Source organism: Pseudomyrmex gracilis, unplaced genomic scaffold, assembly GCF_002006095.1.
Source record: "Pseudomyrmex gracilis isolate BER0280 unplaced genomic scaffold, ASM200609v1 scaffold_692, whole genome shotgun sequence".
NCBI classification, from domain to species: Eukaryota; Metazoa; Arthropoda; class Insecta; order Hymenoptera; family Formicidae; genus Pseudomyrmex; species Pseudomyrmex gracilis.
In genome coordinates this window covers 23,057-43,901 of record NW_018021276.1, presented here as the reverse complement: position 1 = coordinate 43,901, position 20,845 = coordinate 23,057, and the positions used below count along the sequence as shown (strand labels likewise).

Genomic DNA, 20,845 nt, shown 5'->3' with positions numbered 1-20,845 from the left:
GAAGTGTAAACTTGTTTAATAAACCATATCTTTCATTTTCGATTTTTAATTCACGTAGTCCGGGAACTTTCCGGACAAACTGTGTACACGTACATGACAATTCAGAAACATTATTACGTACTTATCATAAAGACTTTTTAATGACATGTTGTCGTCCAAGCTTTCCTCATACATGTCGTAATGAAGAATGAGCCAGGACGTTCTGAAAGGCCATTGTTCGGTGATGTTGATCCAACTAGCTAAGTGATACCAGTTGAAATCAACTTGGAATGCTTTGAGTAATCGTCCTAAATAGAAACATACGTGTAACAATCGTAATCACGCGTAATACGACATTATGCAACAATTAATTCAACTTAATTTAATTTTATACATACCAGTGACGTAAACTACGTTCATCAGTCTCCTCATACTGCGAGGATTTACATCACTGAAGTAATCGTCGGTGAGCAGCATCTTATTGAGATCTTGCGCGCCACCCAACCGATTCAAATTGCTGCCAATACTGCTCGCGATTGATTCGCTCAATCGTAACTTTCTGCTGCCCTTCCTCGTTTGGGGTTTCAGTTTCTCGTTGCTGTTCATTATAGCCGATTCCGAACTGAGTCTCCGATTAGACACCGAGTGATGCATAGTGTTGGCTGTGGTGTAATTGACGCTATCCTCGGCCTCCGTCCATGCCGTTCTCTTGTTGTATTGAGAGGTCTGTTGCGCGACTTTGACTTTACGCAAGCCACTGTTTTGCAAATAAAACGGCAGATGCACCATGTTCCGCAAGTAATCGTGACCGCCGATATTCGATTCCGAGAATATTCTTCTGCTATTCACTTCTACCGCCTGTGCGCGTAATTTTGAATGATAATTTTTTTATTATCGCGCCCTCGTGTCTTTCTTCGAATAAAATATTCTCACAAATATTTTCAAAAATATTTTTTATATCTGCTCGACTCACTTACCTTAGCTATGATATGAGGATCGATTGCTAATATCACGACAAAAGGATATCCGTTATCGCTAAATAAGGCCTGTATGGCATCTAGAATCAATAACACCTTATCCTGCTCGCAACTGTCCAAACCGTCTACTATTATAACTAGTCTACTTTGTTGAGCCATGAAATTGTCCATGCACTTGACCTGGTTAAAAATAACGATTGAAACCCGTACCGTTAATTGTCAGTAAAGTAGAAAAAAAGACAATAAATAAATTTACCATCTCTGTCATTAGAGTGACCTCGCTTCTGAGAGCTTGAATAAAACCTTCGCTCTTCAGAATTTCTAAGTTCGTTATACTGCGCTGAAGGTGCTTTCTCTGTGAAAATACTAACGCCTGCAACGTTCTGCACCACGTGTATAAATTCGCTATTATACTAATGGCCAAGACCAAGGCGATCGTTATCATGATTATGTGAGCGGTGGTTCGTTCTATCGTCGGCCTAAACGATTCAACATGTGATGAGACAATGTGATAACAACAAACAAGTTCTATTATTCAAACGTGTGACTGTACTTACTCGTCCTTTGCAATGTCTATGAGGTATACCGTGAGCACCGAGATACCGACGAGCAAGCTGCAGAAGCAGAACTCGAATATAACTATGTACGGCAAGCAACACAAGCGTCTCCATTTCCACTTCGTGGTCGATTTATTTGGCTTCGGGCGAAACGCCCGATATAATCTGGTCGACAGAGAACCGAAGTCGTTCTCAATAGAATCATACAACGAGGCGACCATCTGAACGACCGCGTTCTCACCGGCGGCGTTCGTGCCCACACGGGTCTGATCGGTGAAGTAGAACTTAATCGGCTGCACCCCGACGTTGTTCTGTCCCTGACCGCTCGGGGGATGGCAGAAGATCACTTGCAGCAACAATTTAAGCGCGTTTAATTTGACAGTGAGTGCCACCGTGAAATTATACGGCCAATACCAATCGTATCTGCGACACGCAATCAAGAAACGCGATAAGAATACAAAACGCAAAACAGGTTGGTCTCGAGCCATTTTTTTAGCGAGTCTTACCTCTTGTTCGCATACCAAACGAGTAGCAAAAAGATGTAAACGATAATCAACAGACTTGTTCCGCAAGATAGACCAATGATCCATGACTGTAAGGCAAGACCTAGGGTTATACCCACCAATAACGATATATGCGCTATTACTAGAAAGAGCAAGGAAGAAAATTGGAATACTGGATCGATCCACTGTCGCGTGAAATTCTTCATCTCCTCTGTAAAGAATAATCGTGTTTATTATTATCATTTTTGTTTTACGATGTTCGAGATAATCTCGTTTGTACATATAAAGCTATAAAGTAATTCAACGAGCTATCTGGCGCAATACCTCTCAGTTTGCTGAGTAAAAACGACTTTCCAGAACCCCACTTTGCATAAAGGCCGACGGTAATTGGCGTGGAGAGCGACGGTTCGCTAAGAATATCTGCCAACGCGCTGCTGTACAAATCGTAACCAAGCATATTCTCATTGTCCTCGTTAGTGTTCAAACGTCCTGAAATACGCATTAAGCTATTCTATAGGCTATATAGCTATTCTATATCACAAAAGATTAAAAGAATTATTTTTCACATGTATCTTTTATTCGCGTGTACTTGGAGTCAAGTTACCAACAAAAATAAGAACAGTGGCTGGCGCCTGTGACAACTTACGAGCACCGAATATCTGTCCGAGAATTGTTTTCGGATGATTGATGTCGATGTTGTAGGGGGTCTCGCCTTGTCTGTTCGGACGGTACAATAACTGGCTATTCTTTGGATTCTGCAGCAGTATCTCGACGATCGCTTTCGATCGCGCGCGCATCGCAATGTGCAGTACAGTGTCGCCCTTCTTGTCCGTAGCCGAGACCTTGGCTTTCTTGTCTAAAAGCAATTGCACGATTTCGGCGTTACGTGACCTCACCGCTCGTAGTAAGGGCGTGTCGCCGTCTTTCGTGGCAATCTCCAGGTCTGGGTTAGCGTTTAGTAATAATTTGAGTACCGGTATATTGCCTTTCTCTACTGCTATGTAAGTTGCGGTTTTTTTATCCTAGAATATATACGGACGGGATGGTTAGTGCGGCCAAAGAACGATCCGAGATAAACGCGATTGAGGGTGTTTTATGCACATGTGTGTATGTATGTGACGCACGAACCTAGCTCGAAGTGGCTCACGGATTACCACGGTGACCGGATCCGAGAGATGGCCTCTTATTAAAGCGCCCATCGTACCGATCCGAGCCGCTATCGATTTATGTGACACTTTAAACGAAGTTTCGCATACATGCACCACATGAAGCTCGGATGCGAGCCACCGGCTTTTCGGAAAATATATTTGGGAATCGCTTTACAATGTTCGATAGAGAAGAAGTATAAATTTCATTTCAAAAAGTTTCGATCTTCGAGGAAGATACGCGTATACAAGATAAGAAAACGACGAATGGAATCGTACCTTTCCAGCAACGTCGACATCAGCGTATTTTTTTAGTAAAGATTCCACCACACCGCGATGACCACCCTTCACGGCATGAATCAGATTCGTGTCGCCGGCACGATCCTGAATATTAACGTAAGCGCCGGCGTTTAAAAGAGCGTTTGCTATCTCGTGATGACCTTCTCGACAGGCAATTGCCAAAGCGGTGCAACCATCCTTGTCGAGAGCGTTCACATTGGGTCTGTGCTCCAACAGTAGGGACACTACCTCCACGTGATTGCCAAGGGTTGCCACGAGCAATGGAGTCCACGAAAACTAAAAATATCAATCAAAAATAATACGTATGTGAATATAAAAAAATATACTTCATATCATACCATGTGAATATAAAGCAAACTATCAAATTATGTATTTATATTGAGACATTTCTATTTCACGGGTTGATATTTTCCTAGCAAAATGAAAAAAAAATATCAATCACTTTATATTGCCTTTTTTTGAGACTTTTAATGACTTTACCATGCCTGCTGTGTCGACGTTGGCGCCAGCCTTGAGAAGAATATCAACAATATCCACGTTTCCCTTGCGCGAAGCCCATATAAGTGCCGTGGTGCCATACTGAGGAAAAAAAATACTGAATATCTCAAGAGAGTGACCGCACAACGCCATCGATTTACGGTTACAATATGCTCGTTACGGTGGATTACCTTGTCGCCGACATTGACCTTCGCCCCGTGAGCGACGAGATCTTTGACTATATCAGGATAACCCCTGCCAGCGGCCCATAATAACGAGGAAATGTGAAAATTTCCATGCGCGTTGACGTCAGCCCCGCGCGCCAGCAGCACCGTCACCGTCGCCGACCTCCCTTTGTACGTCGCCCACATAAGTGCCGTCCAGCCGCCCTGTAAACGAACTTTCTTCAAATGTCTGTCTGTACAAATAAATCCCACGGATATAAATATACTTGACTTTTTATATAAAACTCTCTCATATACAGCAAAACTCAATTTGAAGTTACGTTAAAACATAAAACAAGTTAAAGACAGCAGAAAAAATATTTAACACAAAAAATATAGTAAACATGTAAAACAGTTTAAAAACTCAAATACAATAATAGAAGAATCTTTATATAAATTATGCTTGTGTGGATGTAACAAGTTTTAAATTACTGAACGTAACACGAGACAGCTTTTCTGTCATGCACACAAATTTCTAGTTATAAATTTATATTAATGGCCTCGTGCCAAGCTGATAAACTATGTAACTCCCGACCATATATCGATGCTCCAGATCGGCGCCGTGTTCCAGCAACTCGACGCAAACGTCGGTGTGGCCTTCCTTCGCCGCGCACAGCAGTGCCGACCAGTTGTCCTGAAAAGAAAAAAATTACGCCCATTTTCAACAATGTTAATCAATAATTTTATGCAATCTTTGACGTCTGAAAACGTGCAGACAGACTACTAACCGCATCTTCGGCATTGACATCTGCTCCATGATTGATGAGCTCTCGTACGAATTGTATTTTCCCTTTAGTTGCCGCGAAGATGAGAGCGGTGCTGCCATTCTGTCATGAGGAAACAATTTGTCAGAAAAGGTTCGAACGCACATACAGGGGGGTAAACACAAGAAAGTGTTTTTTTTTCTTTCCCCTCTATATTTATTTTTCTATATTTTATTTTCGCGGTGCGATGTTTTTCAGAAAAAAAACTGAATGAAAATTTTGTATGTTGCTTTTTTCAAAAATGTTCTGAGTGATAAAAACAATCTTTATTGTGTCCTACACATTGTTATCAACGATTTTGAAATGTTATTGTTCTCTCAATTTTACCTCGTCTCTGTCGTCGATCTGCACTCGCCTATTCTCAAGGAAATTCTGCAGTCCGACGAGATTATCATCTGCAATGTAGCCTTCGAGTGATCGGTAACAAAGCGATACCATCGAGTCAGTCCGATTCAAAGTCTGTGAAAGAACAGAGAGAACTTATCGATGGATTCTTCTTATCGCGCCGTGCACGATTCTCGACGGTGTTAAAAATCGTTAGAGCAAACAACTCATAGAGATAAGACTAGATGACAACTACGGAAGAAGAGAGAAAAAAACGCGCTCAAGCGAATGGCAAATTGCGCCATTCCATCTTGAAACTCAACGCGAGCAACACTTGTCATTCTTCAGACGTGATTGTTTCCTATGTTTTTTTTAAAAAGAAAAAAAAACAAAATCGTTATAAAGATTGTTACAAGAAATTACGTTAAAAAGCGAAGAAGTTAGTTTTTTCTAATTAAATATTTCAGTTATTTATTTAACTGCAAAACGTTTAACCAACTAACCTGTAATGCAAAAGTTTTGTATATTTTTGAACTTTTTTTTTCAAAATATGTCCGTGAATCTTCACCTTGTGTTATTTATCAAAATACGTATGTTTCAAGACTTTCGCACACCTACGAAATCATTACAATCCACATAGATAGTTATAAAATATTCGACGTAAATAGAGCAGCCACAATAAAGTACGAAACGAAGCCTTATCGAAGCTCTACTCAGGATCTACGAACAGCGTAGGCAAACATCGATATTTTTCAGTCGTCCTTAGTAAAGCAATATCACAGTGTTTGCGCCGTAAGTACATTAAACCACCCCTCGAGCGCGAGAGGTTTGTAAAAATAAATCAGAAAATCCACCTTCTGCGAACAATGAAGTTCTCTGGCTGCACAGATCTCACGGCACGTCAAAAGTGTGTTCTCGCGCGCTTTTTAAAAATAATCCACCAACTATTTCAAAAATCAAATATACACTCTCTCGTCCCAACTTTCGGATCGGAAAATTATTATCACACTTTTGCGTTCTTTCTGTTTTTCTCAAGCGATATTCGACACGCGATGTTCCATTGCTTTACGCCATCGAGACGGAAAAAAAGAATATTTCGTACGCGAAATATTCGAGCGGTTATAATTTCGCGCGTCTATTTGGCCGCGACTAGAGCCCGCGCGTTCGCCGTTCGAAGAAAAATAAGAGGGACGGAACCACTTGACTTGTGCACTTCTCGCGATTCCCCGGAGTAGAAAGTATCTGGGTCAATGACAGTGAATGACACTCGCGTGAATGATAACGACGCGATCGCGCGTACATGACAGAAAAATAAAAGTAGAAAGTTAGCACACAGCGTTTTTAATCGCTAAACTATAGATTGGTAAAGTTGCGCGAACGTCAGAAATAAATAACAGCAGAGAGAGAATGAATGAATGAATGAATGAGTGAATGAATGTTGCTTTATTTATATAAAGAGCGCTCTGAGATAATATCCCCTAAGTACATGAGATAAAATAAAACAACAAATATAATTCGAGAAAAATAATAACAATATAGATAATGATAATAATAGTTAAAGAAAATAGTTAAAAAATAACAATAACATTAACAAGAAATAATAACAAAGAAAATGTAATATAATATTTCACATAAAAGATAAAAAGAAAAATAAAACTATTAAATAAAAATAAAAAAATAACAAAAGAAAAGATATTAAATATAATGCAACAGTAAAGAGAAGATAAAGAATAAAATGAATAATATTAACATAACAACAATACAATAAAATATTGTGATATGTGAATAAGAAAAATAAAATTACACATGGTAAATAAATTACAATTTGCTAAAAACCAGACATAAAAAAACAAACAGTGTGCGCAGAGATAAATCAAGTCTCTCTCTTATCTCTCTTTCTCAAGAGAGAGAGAGAGAGAGAGAAAGATTCCGGCAGCAAGATATCGGACATCGTGTGTTAGATTCTGCGGAAGCGAGTTAAGTGACACATGTGCCGCGTGCGGATTATCGATAAAGTCGCGCGTAACTTAACGGGCATAAATTAACTTGGCATTTACGGTGCGCGAGAAGATGATAATGTCACTACAAGTATATTATACACTACGGCGAGACTATGTATTCATAATCTTTCGGCATGAAGTTTTTGTAATCCGCGTGTTAAGAGCTATAATCAATCCCGGCTGCGAGAATATTATAACAAGAGTTTTAAACGTAATACTAATTTAAATTTAAATACTTTCCAAAATCTTTTTGCTCGACGTTTCTCTCATTTGTGACACTGGAAATAAAAATTCCCCGGTTAACGAAATAGAGACGATAACTCGAAAAACGAGCGTGTCAATCCGCGTAAATGAAACGTGACATCAAAACGTACTCTCGCAATAATCTTCGAAACTATCTCGAAAGAAAGAGATCTTTCTTCGATGAGAAATTTCTCGCGCTTTTTGCGAACGTCGGAGAACGAACGCTCTTTCACTTCGTTTATTATCCGAACTGTTACAAAAAAAAAAAAAAAATCCGATACTACGAGCACGTACAACGCACAAACATTTTATAGACTCACATAGCGGCGGAAGCGCATTAGATCAGCTCTACTTCATGCGGTTGATTTTGTCTCATTGCTGAAATCTTCGAGGGTACGTATGATTGTTATACGTGCTGCGATGTACTTACACTTTTGCCGCTTCGACGAGAGCGAGTGTCAACTATGTATTTAATTCGCGCGTGTCCCCAGTTACAATCGATTATAAGATCGATGACAGAACCGAACAGAATTCCATTATATATATAAGCGAGCGTTACGTAAGTGTTGTCAAAAAGTTTTCTATATAGACAAGGCAACGGAGTGACTTTCTTTGTCTTCGATTTAATAAATTAACAAGATCACACACACACATAATTGGTGTGTTATATGCGTACGTCTCGAGTGTTAAGGTTTATCAGATTATTATCGGGCAAAGTTATAAAAAGAAATATCGTCACACTTGAAATGTACATTGCATTTAAAGCAAATTTGGAATAACACGGTTAAAGCATGTTAAAAGTTTTTGTTACACATCTAATCAAACCGAAACGAACTGTAGGAAAAAACTGAACTCCAAATTTCGAACATAAATAAATATATATATTTAGCTTTTGAATATAAATTACACGTATTTAATTTAAAATTACGTATTTAAATAAAAAATATAAATATATAAAATTACACATATTTAAAAAATTTTTTATGTTCGATTTGAGATCTTCCCCTTCAAACCGTCGTGGATTTCCAAAGTTAAAAAATCGTAGAATAGCTCTTGAGTCACTGATTAATCACGATAATCATTTTCATAACACACATTTAAACATGCAGACAAATCAGTTCTCTCTCAGAAAATTATCAGATTATCGATACCGTGACGTTTAATTCACAAAATTAGTTTTATGATTTCAAACGTCTGTAAGCAATAATAATTGCGATAAGATAAACGATTTAAACTGCGTCGATGTGTTTGTGCCATCAATGCGTTTTCTATGTTCATTAATCGCAACAATTACTTGACGTGTATTATTTATGACGATAAAAACATCGTCGTCAGATTGTCTTCGATCGACTCGGTTCGATCTTTCAATCAGGCGCGCGTGTCAATTTGAAGCGTGAATCATTTCAATCGGAGCGTGATGCGTTGCGAATTAATAGAAACTGGTGTTATAGACAGATACACATATATACACACACGCACACACACACACGCGCACGCGTCAACGTCTGGCCTCAACGTGATATACGTTGTTTAATCGTCATTATTCGTTCAAGTATCGATTATTTCATTTAGTTTTCAGTTCGAAACAATGTGTTGATTTTTATCACGTTGGAGAGAAAAAACTAAGAAACTCGGCAGCCAGACCCTGACAGCTCTCTTTACGCACACATGTTAACAAGGAGAAAAAAACACCACACGAAAACGAGGGGAAACGACGTGCGTTCTCACACACTAACCGCCTGGGAGTATCTTCGGATGGCGAAGTTGAACTTGCGACCGGTGCCGTCGGCCGGCGCCGTAAAGGTGATGGTGGGCACGGGAATATGCGGGAACATGTGATGGTGATGGTGATGATGATGATCGTGGTGCTGATGATGCAAGTGATCATGGTAGTTCTCGGCGTCGTGCCAGTTCGCGTTGGAATTCAGCTCGGGTATTTGAAGACGCAGAAACGATTTCAACCTGCGGCGCGTTCTACCGACAGAGGAGACGTCGTCGATCGCGACGGTCGAGCTGGTCGACAAGTTCGACAAGGTGGCACTCCGTTGCAAATTGTGGTCCCCGTTCGGTAACAGGGAATTCGGCACACCGGGAATAGCGCCGAGCAAACTCGGCGCCAGACTCGAGCAGATCGCCGCGTTCGCGATGCTGAACTTCCGGATGGGATTCACGCTGGTGCCGGCCACGATGTCCTCGAACGTCGGCGATTTCTGGCTGATTGTCGCGTTCTCCTGCAACCCGGACTGGTTCAGATCGGCGTTCGTCATCGGCAATGTTGACCTGCGACCACTGCCGCCGCTTTTGTCGGATTTTTCGTCGTTGAGATTATCTTGAATTGCGGTGGTCACTGAACGTAACGCTGTGTCAGAAACTTTGCCAACGCTCGAAGGAGAATGTTTGTTTTCACCAGTCGATTGCTTCGGTAACTTCAAAGAACGAAACTGCTCATCAATCTCCGAAGTCTCTGAAGAAACCTCCAGCAAGTTGACTATTAATTGAGGTTGTCTCGATTTGTTCGTGGAAATTGACTTCGTATGACTGCGCGGCAGGTGGTCGTAGCTTGATGAAGATCGAAACCTCGTCGGTCGTTCCATCGTGACGAAGTCGTCGCACTTGAACGCGGAGACACTTCCGTCCGAATTTATCATCGGCACCGTCGACCTTCTTCGCGTTTCGATTTTCGAACTCGCATCGTCACCGTGCTTGCTCTGTCCTTCCATCGCGCGATGACGATCCACGGTTTTGTTTTGTTCACCCGCGTCGTTCAACGGACCGGGTGGTGGTTTCTCTTCGTAAGACCAACGCGAACGATCGAAAATTCTCGCAAGTTCAAAGTCAGGCACGACCGAGTCCGAGAGGGTTTTCGCTTTTGTGTTGTCGGATTTTTTTTGAACTTTTCCCGAGTCGCTCTCGGGTAACGAAATTGTCCGTGAGAGTTTTCTCGATTCTTTCGAGGTTAACGAGGCTTTATCCTTTTTCGCTTCTTCGTCGTCTTCGTCGAAGCTGACGCGGAAGAAAGCCGCCGTGATTCTAACACGTTCGTCTTTGGCTTTCCGCATGGCATTCTCTTCTTGTTTGTTCAGCAAACACAAAAATCAAACACTCCGTTTCCGGGGGACAATCGAGAATCGGCTGTGAGAGTGAAGTCATGCGCACAAAAGAACGGCCCGGGGTTTTAGCACTTGACCGCACTTTTTTTTTATTATGCAAAAGTGGTAGTTTTTATTGACGATATTAAAAACACAGCACATGCTACTTTCGAAATTTGTCAGTTCATTATTTTTTAACTAGCGTTTTAATTTTCTTGTCGCGTGAAACTGCGAATTTAAAATGAAAAAAAAAATTAAATGAAAAGAAACAAATTAAATTAATAATTTTTAAATGCGGTGTAATAAAATTTACATTTAATTTAACGTAGACTCTCGGATGAACGGGATACGCTTTGTAAATCCTTCAAGATGGATTTCGCACTTTGCAATTTCTTTCGAACTATGTGTCATGCGATGTGTTGCATTGTGAAAAGTGATGACAGATGTGCGTTTCACAGCGGATCTTTGAGATCCAATGTAAACATTTTTAAAATATTACCAGACGAATATAATTCTTAATTGCAATTGCTTTTTATCTGATATTTGATGCTTTCGCAGTGTGTTGCATTAAACATTCGAAGATGTTTTTCGGATTTGAACCGCGTTAGTGTCATTTTTATGCCGACGTTTCGTGAACATTTCAAACGTCGGTGTAAAAATGACACTAACGCGGTTCAAACCCGAAAAAACATCTCTTCATAATACTGTACATTCAAGTGATCAACGTACAAGAGGAAATATAATTCAACTCACAACTTCTCTGAAACTGTCTACGAATTCGCAAGGAAAAGAAAAATCGAATGAGTACTTGAAAACAATTTTCACGTGTTCTCAGTACAGTAGATCAAAGTTACGATTCGTCGACATTATCAATCTTCGTTACAACTAGAATCAGATTTAGAAGAAAGAAAGAAGAAACTCTGATCTGAAGACCGATCGTGGGAAAAGCCTCGGAATTATAGAAATGATACCGTGAGAGAAACGGACCCGCGACAAGGTAGTGAGTCTGAGCATCTTTTCCAGATTTCGCGTGGTCTTCTGTTCGGTACAAGTCTATCTCGGAGCTCTGAGATCCGATGCTGCTTCCCTTCTCCGTCGTTGAGCACAGAAACCGTTGCGGGACCGGTCCAGGAACTGAGAGAGCGCAAGGCGACTGACGATGCCGACAAATCGCTCGAGAAATAAACGCGCGCGGATAATATCGCGTGACATTTATATCTATATATATATGTATATATATATATCGCGACGGGATCTCTCTAAGCTCGTGTACATACACAATAGGACTTTTGTGTGCGCTTCGTGCGTAAGCACAGCGCGTGCCTGAGCGCATTATCAGTGCCGTAAACTTCCCGATGCAAAAACTCTTTTTTTTTTTATAAAAACATACCGTGATCTTAATTGAATGTCGGGACGTGCGGTGAAAAGCAATGTCGTCATGCGCGCATCAAATACACAAAAGAAATTAATGAGATAAATAAATTCACGTAATATATTTTTTTTCATGAAAATAAACAAAATTGATTAAGAAATTAATTAGATAAATAAATTCACGTAATATATTTTTTGTATGAAAATAAAAAAGTTGATTTAAACAACTTTTGTTTAAACGTGTAAACGATTTTAATTTTCTTCGTGGACAGACCTCAAAAACGACTTACTAATTGGACAGACTCTGTGAGACTTTAAAATCAAACATCTATGCGAGAAATAAATATTTTTTCAGTTTGTGTTTTTTAATCAAAAATTTTAACAATTCTGTGTCGACAAAAAAAACAAATTGTATGAAAAAATCTTTAGTATACTCAAAGATATAAGCATTGAAGAAAACTAATTTTTATTGGAGACACAATTTTTGAGTGGGTCTGAGAGACCTATGTCTGTCCGCGAAAGGTTAAGAAGTGTATTTATATAAAATGTTTCTTCAGTTTTTCATCTGGAAGTGATGCGCGATAATACACAAAATAACAATAGCGCATAGTACTAAAAATAAAAGAAGAAAAATCGAGATGTTATATACAGTCCGCACTAGGAAATAATTGTTACTCGTAAAAATTACGTCATTGCGGAATTCGCGCGCAACGATTAGTTCAGTTTCCGAGATAATAGAGGGAAAACACGCGGTGTATCATGACGTCACCGACAAAGCACCAGAAGACGCAGATATGTAAACTGCATAGCGCTTTGTAATCTTCCGCGGTTAAATCGGCCGTGTCGCGTCTCGCGAATTCGGCGCGACAACGCCGGTTTGATCAAGCAACAAATTTGAGTATCGCGATAAGCGACGCGGCGATTAAACTGCAATTTTTGTTTACAGCTCATATTTGCGCAGTAGCGTATCCACCGACCTAGTTAATAAAAAGAGACCCCTCTCGAATTATATAACAAAGCCATCGTATCCCTAATTGATATTGGAAACGTGCGTAATTCACTTACGACTCGTCTCGCTGTAACAAAAACAAGCTCTCGTTACGCTTCAAAAACAAGTTCTCGAACGCAATCGTCTTCTTTCAAGTGCAATTTTTTGCCACGTTGTGCAAATAATCGCGTCAAGTTGATTGAGAAACTCATCGCGCAGAGACACGCGCGATCGAGACCACTCCACAAACACGTAAAATTTCATGCGTGATCTGGTTGCTTGTTTACGAAAACCAAACGGTCACGCTCAATCACGGCTTATCAAAACGACCCCAACAATAAAAAAAAAAACATTTTTCTACGACTTTTTGTGCCGCAGGTAAAATTGCGACTAATTTAATTTATCGATTTGCGCAATGTAAACTTTTTTGCAACATTTTATACAAGTAGCTACTAATTACGAAGTTTCTGAACTCACTTTTAATTGATATATGTACAAACAAAATTAGTGAAGAAATATACAAACGCGAGAGGAGAAGGAAAGTTACATCCACTCGACATCGCTTTGAGAGAACTCTGCCGCGGTTTATTCTCGCGTTAATCCAAGCCAATTAGTGCTCTCGGTAAACTAATCAATTGTGTACTCGGAAACTTTGCTGTTTGCTGCTTCGCAGCAAAACAACGCCGGCGGACACGACATACTGCTGTGTATTTGGCGGAAAATGATCTCATCGCTACCAATCGCATCGATTTTGTCTCAGAGTGTTACTGATCGCATCTTATTTCACGATTACAGATACGCTTTTCACGGATTTTATCTACGGAGTATTGAATTTCGGTTGTTTTTTTTTTTTTTTTTTTTGTTTTTTAATCAGGATCTCACAAATATACACGGGGATTATTTCGGACAGATCTAACAGAGAGTTCTAAAATAATTATCGCTGCGAATGCGCCAAAAAGAGTGTCAACGGACGAGAGGACCCGTCATCGCGGAACAAGTAAATTTCGACTCAACGTTTGTATCTACGATTTCGACATCTCCGTCCGCTGCAAAATTTTCGTCAAAATGCAATAAATATCAGGTGCAGGATTAAAATATCCCCGATGCCCGTTTATTTCCAAGCCGAGGCTATAAACATCGACGGAGCAAACACCGACGCTAAAATAAAAGCACGCGATTTATTATTTACTCGCATCTCGAATTCCATTAATTCCGTTCGCGTGTGATTTTGTTTACTTAGATTTCGAGAATTTATCGCACACCCGAATTCTGCGACGCGATTTCACACTCGTGAGGAAGACGTCGCGGATCTGTCAGACGTCTCATTGTAAGAACTCGTCTTCCTCGACGAGACGAGTGTAATTTATCTCGAGAAAGAGAGAGCGTGCCGTCCCGACTAAATCTTGGCACGCTCGTCGCGACCGGAGAGTGAAAGAAGATGACATGACTTCATTCATGAAGTTTTCGCTCGAGTGTTTTCCTCCGAGGAAATTCTCTTCGGGTGCGACACTCAATTAATATGCCAACCAACCAACCTCTCGAGAAAGTAGTTCTTTGAAAAAGTTTATTTTATGCATTTAGGCTCGTGGAAAAGAACATCTCAAAACGTAACGTAATGATCTCCATGCCATCTACCTGTTTGCTCTTGTTCCAAAACGACTGAAGAACCTGCTGGCACGTCGAGGAGAGTGAGCCGTAGGTTGTGCGACATCCTTGCGGCGACAAGGACAAAAAGGACGCATTACGCCGGTTGAAATTTAACAGTCCCGTTTTCTCGTCGGTGCATTCCATGGAACCGAGATCGGTGTCAGATCCGCTCACACTCCGATTGATCGCGATCTTTCGCAAATATACGTATATTAATTAAAACCAAATCAATTTTCGCATCGTCTCGCTCTTTCGTGCGATAAACGTTCATTCTCTCATTGGCTAATCTTATTTGTTCGACAATTACGTTCTCGTTATCTTTTCAAGAAGATATACCTGTTCCATATTGCGAGAATTAATCGCTCGCCGTCGAGAGAAGGCGAGGACCTAGTGTTTTCGAATGATTGCGAGTTAACTTGGTCCGAGCGGATCTGAGCCGACAACACGCTTGGTGAATGCAAAACTATCATTTTGCCGGATCAAGAGATGTGCCGTTACGAGAGTTTCGTCACACGAGTTGGCTTGTTGTCGCGCCGCGGCGAACCTTTCGTTCACCGGTGCGATTCGAATCAAGTATGCGCGGAGTGTCCAAGGCTGCAAAACACGTGTTTGCGATTTTGTCCGCGATCGTTTTTCGGTAAATTTCCAAGACGCGCGCGCGCGCGCGATTTTTACCGTACGTCACCGCAATCCGATCCAATCGGCCACGTCGTGTTACATTGAAAGGCGATCGGGAGCACGCAACAAAATGGAAAACCACTTCGACTTAGGCAAATACATCACAAGGCGCACTCTACACGAGAGATAATTCTTCGACGTTATCTCTTTGCCGAGATTAAAACATTTATCTTACAACCGCGAGTACGCGCGAGAGACGCAGAACGAGATGCGATAGACGAAGTTATCTGAGAAAAGTTCGCACATTTTCACCAAGTGTGTCGTCGTTTTCGCACTCTGTACGATGATTGCGGAAATTGAACGCGATAAGCGAACAACGTATTAAGCGCCGCCACACACGCGATTCGCATCCGACGAAAGACGTTCCGTCTTGAGAGACATTCAGCGGGAAACTCGGCAGTCTCTCCGAAACGTTTGGAAATGTTTATTCCGAGATAACGAGAAAGAGAGAGAGAGAGCTTGTTTCTGTACGTCAATTATCCTTGCCTAACTGCGTCTATCTGCGAAAAGCGCCCCAGGGTCACCGGGGATAAGTCCGGTACAAAGTTTCTCTCGTGCGTTTTGGAAAATTGTACGTTTTCTCGAGACGACGGATCATCGTCCGCGATGACTCAGTGATTCGTCACGTGTGCAAAATGCGCGAACAAATTTGATTTATCACTCGCGAGAGAATCAAACTTGAAATAAAAGATTTGACGAAATGTTAAAACGCGTCGGGAAGTGCGTAACCGAGATATCTCGGTTTAATTATCTGGGATATATGTTTCTCGAGTAAATCAACTTTTGTTCGCGACAGAATAAGAAGAATGATGTGTATTGCGCGAGCGATGAACTGTCGCGAAGAGATACGAGGTTCCAGGGCGAACGCATGTGTGACTAATTATATCAATGCCGCGGCGTACAATTTCGATAAGACAAGAGCACTAGCCATTCGCGCGAGATATCGTATCGTATTGAAAGAAAAGAAATTGTAAGATAACGCAAAGCGTCTCTTTATCGAAGCTATTAATCCGACGAGTCTTGAAAGAAATAGAAAATGAAAAATTCAGTCTTTTTTCAATAAAATAACACTTTGCCGAATAAAATAACTTCTTCGATTACTTTTTTATATAAACCCTCGAAGTTAAAAATGCGAGCGTCGTCGTTACAACAACGGTTTCAAATAAACAAATTAACGAGGCGCACACGTCGTGTGTAACCTTTTGAGAATTAATCGAACACCGCGATACGCATCGGTCAAAGATGTCCCTGCGCGTGTGATTCATAGCGCCACTAATGAAACATCTCACAATTAATTTGTGTGTTCCGGATAACAAATCTATTGTGTCCGGTAACGACTTTCTCACATCGATTACCGATGTTAAATTTATATCCTCCTTGATGCGTTCAATGGATACAAAAGCGCGAGAAACTGCCAACACAAACGTAGCAAGCAATCGAGTAACGAGATATCCTATGACATTCTGTCTCCATAATTCGCGTCGGTAATAGTTTCTGGCAACAATTTACGAATGAATAATGCTCATCGTGATTCAACCCGTATAACGATATAGCTCACATTCAATTAAACAATACACACTCAATTAAATATCGCAAGAAGATGATCATCGCATCACAATTCCGAACTTCCTCTCGATTGCGGTCTTCATATTTTTGCCACCGCGAAAAAGAATCCAGCCACAAGAGTTTCGCGACTATCCTATTTTTTTTCACGAGATTGCAACAGAGACGCATTAGCAACGGGAATATAATTTTAGTCGCGGACGAATCGTCACGAGATTCTTCCCGCGATTAGTTGAAAATAGCTTTAATTACGGCGGCGGGTTGCGCAGCGTATCCCGCGCCGGATGTCCGGAATCAAACGGCGAGGAATCATAGCCGTGGCCTATTTTGGCGAACTAGCGCCCAACGCTCCGATGATAATGAGAGATTTTTGGCAAGGCTGATTCTGCAGCCTTCGTTGAGGAACGGAGAGACATATTAATCAGTGTCGCACCCAAGATTCGCGGCGTACGTTGGCACACAAACAAACACGAGAGAGTGAACCGAAAATAAATCCGCGGCTGCACACTCGCGCAGGTAGGAGGAGATGCACCAACGCGGAAGTTGGCGGACATTTGGAACAATACGACCGACGGTGCAACTCTTGACAAAGTGTCTGCACCCGCGTTTATTTTCTCATGACAAAATGTAATTTTATTCACGTAATAAAATCACCAAGTAACAATTGCGCAGTTATTTACATTCACTGGACAATAACGAGCCTCTTATTCGTGTTTTTTTTTTTTTTTTTTTTTTTTTTACGCTGTTTCGTTCTCGACACTAATGTCGATGCAACGTTTGATTTTCCATACAAGGGAGACAATGCACGTGCTCGATAGACCAGCGAAAGATCTCTCGAAAGCAACGCTCTCGAGAGCAACGCGTGCAAATGGCACGCTATTCAATTTTAAACCCGCAGTGGCGAAACGCGGCCACCACCTTGGTTCTTCGTGGAAACCACAAAGAAGTGCCGTTACGTTTTGCTTTGCAAACAAACGCCGGCCAAAATTGCATCGAATATTATGCAACCGCGTGCTCGTAAATTGTTGCACTCAAAAAAAAATTTTTAGATCAATGACGAGTGTCTTTGATCCGCGGACGAGACGCGCGAATTTGTAGATTTTGGCACGAGGTCGCGTGCAATTTCGCCGAAAGAGAATAAGTGTCTCAAACATATCGCAAATTTCACAATAAAGTACGCGGTTTGCGATCAAATCCGACGCGGCGTGTCGACCGAGATCCGCACGGCGACGTGCGATAAATATTAAATCGCATGTCGATTTTCACACGCGAAACGTGTGTGCAATTTATGCGACTTAATAACGTTTTACGGCCATCTCCAAGCGAGAAATTGCGAGGATTTGATTCTCCGAATTTATAGCAGCGTATTTGCAAAATATTCCGCGAGAAATTATTTTCACTCAAGGAAACGAAATAATTATTTTCTTTGAATTTCTTTCTGTAATAACAATTATATGTCTCCTCGAGAAAAACACAGAATTGTAATTTCTCTCTAGTAAAGAAAAATATAAATATTATTATTTTCGCAATATATCTCAGATACTTATTGTATTCAAATACCGACGTTGATTGCGTCCCAAAATTGCGAACAAAATCAAGTTACCACGTTCATCCGTGCGCGTTTCGCACGGAGAATGAATAATTCATCGATATTTTTCACGTTGTACATGAAAATCAATCATTTGAGATGTTGAACGGAATCGCATAACATTGCCGCTGGAAACCGATGCGACACCGGGTTGACGTCTATACATTCATTCACATTACGATCGCAGCGAAGGAAAATTTTGTCTCCGAAAGTCGCACAGACGTTGCCGCGTGAACGCGGTCTCTAGTTTCGGCAGATGCTCTTTAAAACGGGAGAGAGAGAGAGAGAGAGAGAAATCGCGTGTATTGTCGCGTCACTGAAGGTACGCTGCCAAACGAAAGAATCCTACGTGACTCCACACGATAATATGTGAATGACGTTGTTAGTTTTGACCCATTCAGCGTCGGAATAGGTCAGTCAGAAAATGCGGGAAATAATACGAACGCTTTTGTATGCACGTTGCGTCGTCGCCGGCAACGAGAAACGCGCGTTTGTCGCGCGCGCGCGCGCACACACACACACACACACACAGCTCCCTTCAGTGTGCGGCAGTAAATTTTAGCGAAGAATATACGATAATAGACTTCCTCAAAGTATATACAAGTCGACCATATCTCTTCTTTTATTATTGGTAGAAGTTGTTAGATTTGTGAAAAAAAGTACTTGTAAGGGTTAAATTGAAATTTTAAAGAGAGATGATTCTTAAAAAAGGTTTATGCATTTAATTTAAAAAAATTAAATGCAAATATTAAACAATGTAAAAAAACAATATATCAAATATTGTTGTTGTTTCAACACTTTTATACATTATTTTATGAAACGATATATCGTCTTCAAGGTTTCTTTTATCGACATAAAAGTTTAAAACAATTTAAACATCGAGTACAAATATTACAGTATGCACACATATATTTTAAAAAATAATATTAGTTTCCGATATGTTTCTGGAATAAAAATCTAATTTTTTAAAAACTGTGGAAGATAAGAACTCGTGTGTTGCAACAATTATCTCTCTACGCGTACGTACAAAACTGTAAAAAAAACAAAGCGCAGACAGATGGCTCGTGAGAGATACGTTTTCTCCCGACGAAGTTACCTCGTGAAACCGATGTTCCAGACGAAGCACGATGTTTTGAGGCCGTCTTTTCAACAGAAAAAATTGATTTCTGCGACATTCTGCGCCGACGTGTCTGTAAGTCCTGTCATCGAGCACTCTGGTCTTTGTTCGCAGATACGACATTTTGTGCGCGAACGAATTTTTTCTTTTTTTTTTTTTTTACTTCAACCCCACTGCAGGCGATTCAACGCGAAGAATTTTCTCTCATCACCACTCTATAAAAATTGTCTTTTGAAAATCGGATTCGACGATTGTACACGCTACTATGCTACGTGAATTCGCGCGCGACAGAGATGATATGTTTGCGCTCTATAAATAAATCTCGATTTTGTAGCGTTTTCGAAGCAAAAGGAGGCCCCGATCTTCGATACCAACGTTCCACGACGGTCGTCATCGCGCATTAATAATAGCGTCGCGAACCAGACGTTCACCTTCGTTGACTCTCATAATTGGTTAATTAATCGCACATTTCGGTGAGACGAAATTTAGCGACGACGCACGTCATATCGCGACATAAACGCGTCGAGCCAAGTCGGAAATTTCGGACGCTCCCGCGTAACAACACGGAGAACCCACAATCTGTTGCGTCCGAACGATCGTTTCCTCTGTTCTTCTCTCGGCTGCTTCAAGGCTGCCTGCTGTCGAGGATGCCTCGAAGCGGTGCACGATATTGTGTGTCACTGCGACATATCGTGAGCGCACATCGCGATTTATGTAGATTGCCCGATAATTCGAAATCGCGCGCGCATAAACATTGATCGAGAAAACATTGAGCGAGAGCTTGTGACAAACAAAAATTGAGAAAAAAAGAGAATCGTTCGCGATCGTATGCTAATCGGAAGATTGCGATCACGCGCAGATGCGCACACAATGTCGACAAAATACCGCTGATTATCTTATAAGCACTGCAATGTGATTTTGTATCTCGTCGACTGTACCGAGTTTTATCGTTAATTTTACTTTATCATAACGACATTGAGGCAAAACGATATGTACAAGATTACGATTCGATCGCGTGTTGATGGATCAATAAGTCTCAAAATCTGTTTTACAAGCAATTTATCTCGATGTAAAGATGAATTTTACGAAAAAAAAAAAAAACTTGCAAGCCGCGCTTAAGATAAAACACGTCTATTCGACGCAAACTGCGAGCGAGACTAAATTCGCGCGAGAATATTGAATTCTTCATAACCTCAGGCGCGAGCCGCGCAGCTCACGTGTTTGAGTGCAAAAGCGTTGATATAGCCATTCTTACAGAGATTACTGTAGTAAAGATAACGATTGCCTCCGTAATACTAAACAAATAAAAAT

General features: G+C 40.9%; 1 protein-coding gene across 8 annotated transcripts in view; it reads right to left on the bottom strand.

Moving 5' to 3' along the window:
- The window catches only part of LOC109861332 (kinase D-interacting substrate of 220 kDa), a 32,911-nt gene that overhangs the window by 5,041 nt on the left and 7,025 nt on the right, over positions 1 to 20,845 (bottom strand). For 2 of the 8 annotated variants that reach the window (XM_020440927.1, XM_020440928.1), the window contains exons 1-15: positions 9,230 to 10,810; positions 5,254 to 5,385; positions 4,891 to 4,989; positions 4,698 to 4,796; positions 4,130 to 4,327; positions 3,942 to 4,040; positions 3,441 to 3,737; positions 2,663 to 3,038; positions 2,341 to 2,505; positions 2,020 to 2,227; positions 1,514 to 1,936; positions 1,213 to 1,435; positions 957 to 1,136; positions 378 to 837; positions 122 to 287 (exon numbers count right to left, since the gene is read on the bottom strand). In XM_020440927.1, the coding sequence (XP_020296516.1) occupies positions 122 to 287; positions 378 to 837; positions 957 to 1,136; positions 1,213 to 1,435; positions 1,514 to 1,936; positions 2,020 to 2,227; positions 2,341 to 2,505; positions 2,663 to 3,038; positions 3,441 to 3,737; positions 3,942 to 4,040; positions 4,130 to 4,327; positions 4,698 to 4,796; positions 4,891 to 4,989; positions 5,254 to 5,385; positions 9,230 to 10,552 (4,448 nt within the window). In that variant the 5' untranslated portion in view covers positions 10,553 to 10,810. Of the gene's footprint in view, positions 1 to 121; positions 288 to 377; positions 838 to 956; positions 1,137 to 1,212; positions 1,436 to 1,513; positions 1,937 to 2,019; positions 2,228 to 2,340; positions 2,506 to 2,662; positions 3,039 to 3,440; positions 3,738 to 3,941; positions 4,041 to 4,129; positions 4,328 to 4,697; positions 4,797 to 4,890; positions 4,990 to 5,253; positions 5,386 to 7,813; positions 7,860 to 9,229; positions 10,811 to 11,569; positions 12,030 to 14,576; positions 14,781 to 14,924; positions 16,084 to 19,513; positions 20,668 to 20,845 lie in introns of those variants that run through there. The other 6 variants (XM_020440935.1, XM_020440932.1, XM_020440929.1 and 3 more) reach the window with 5 other exon arrangements.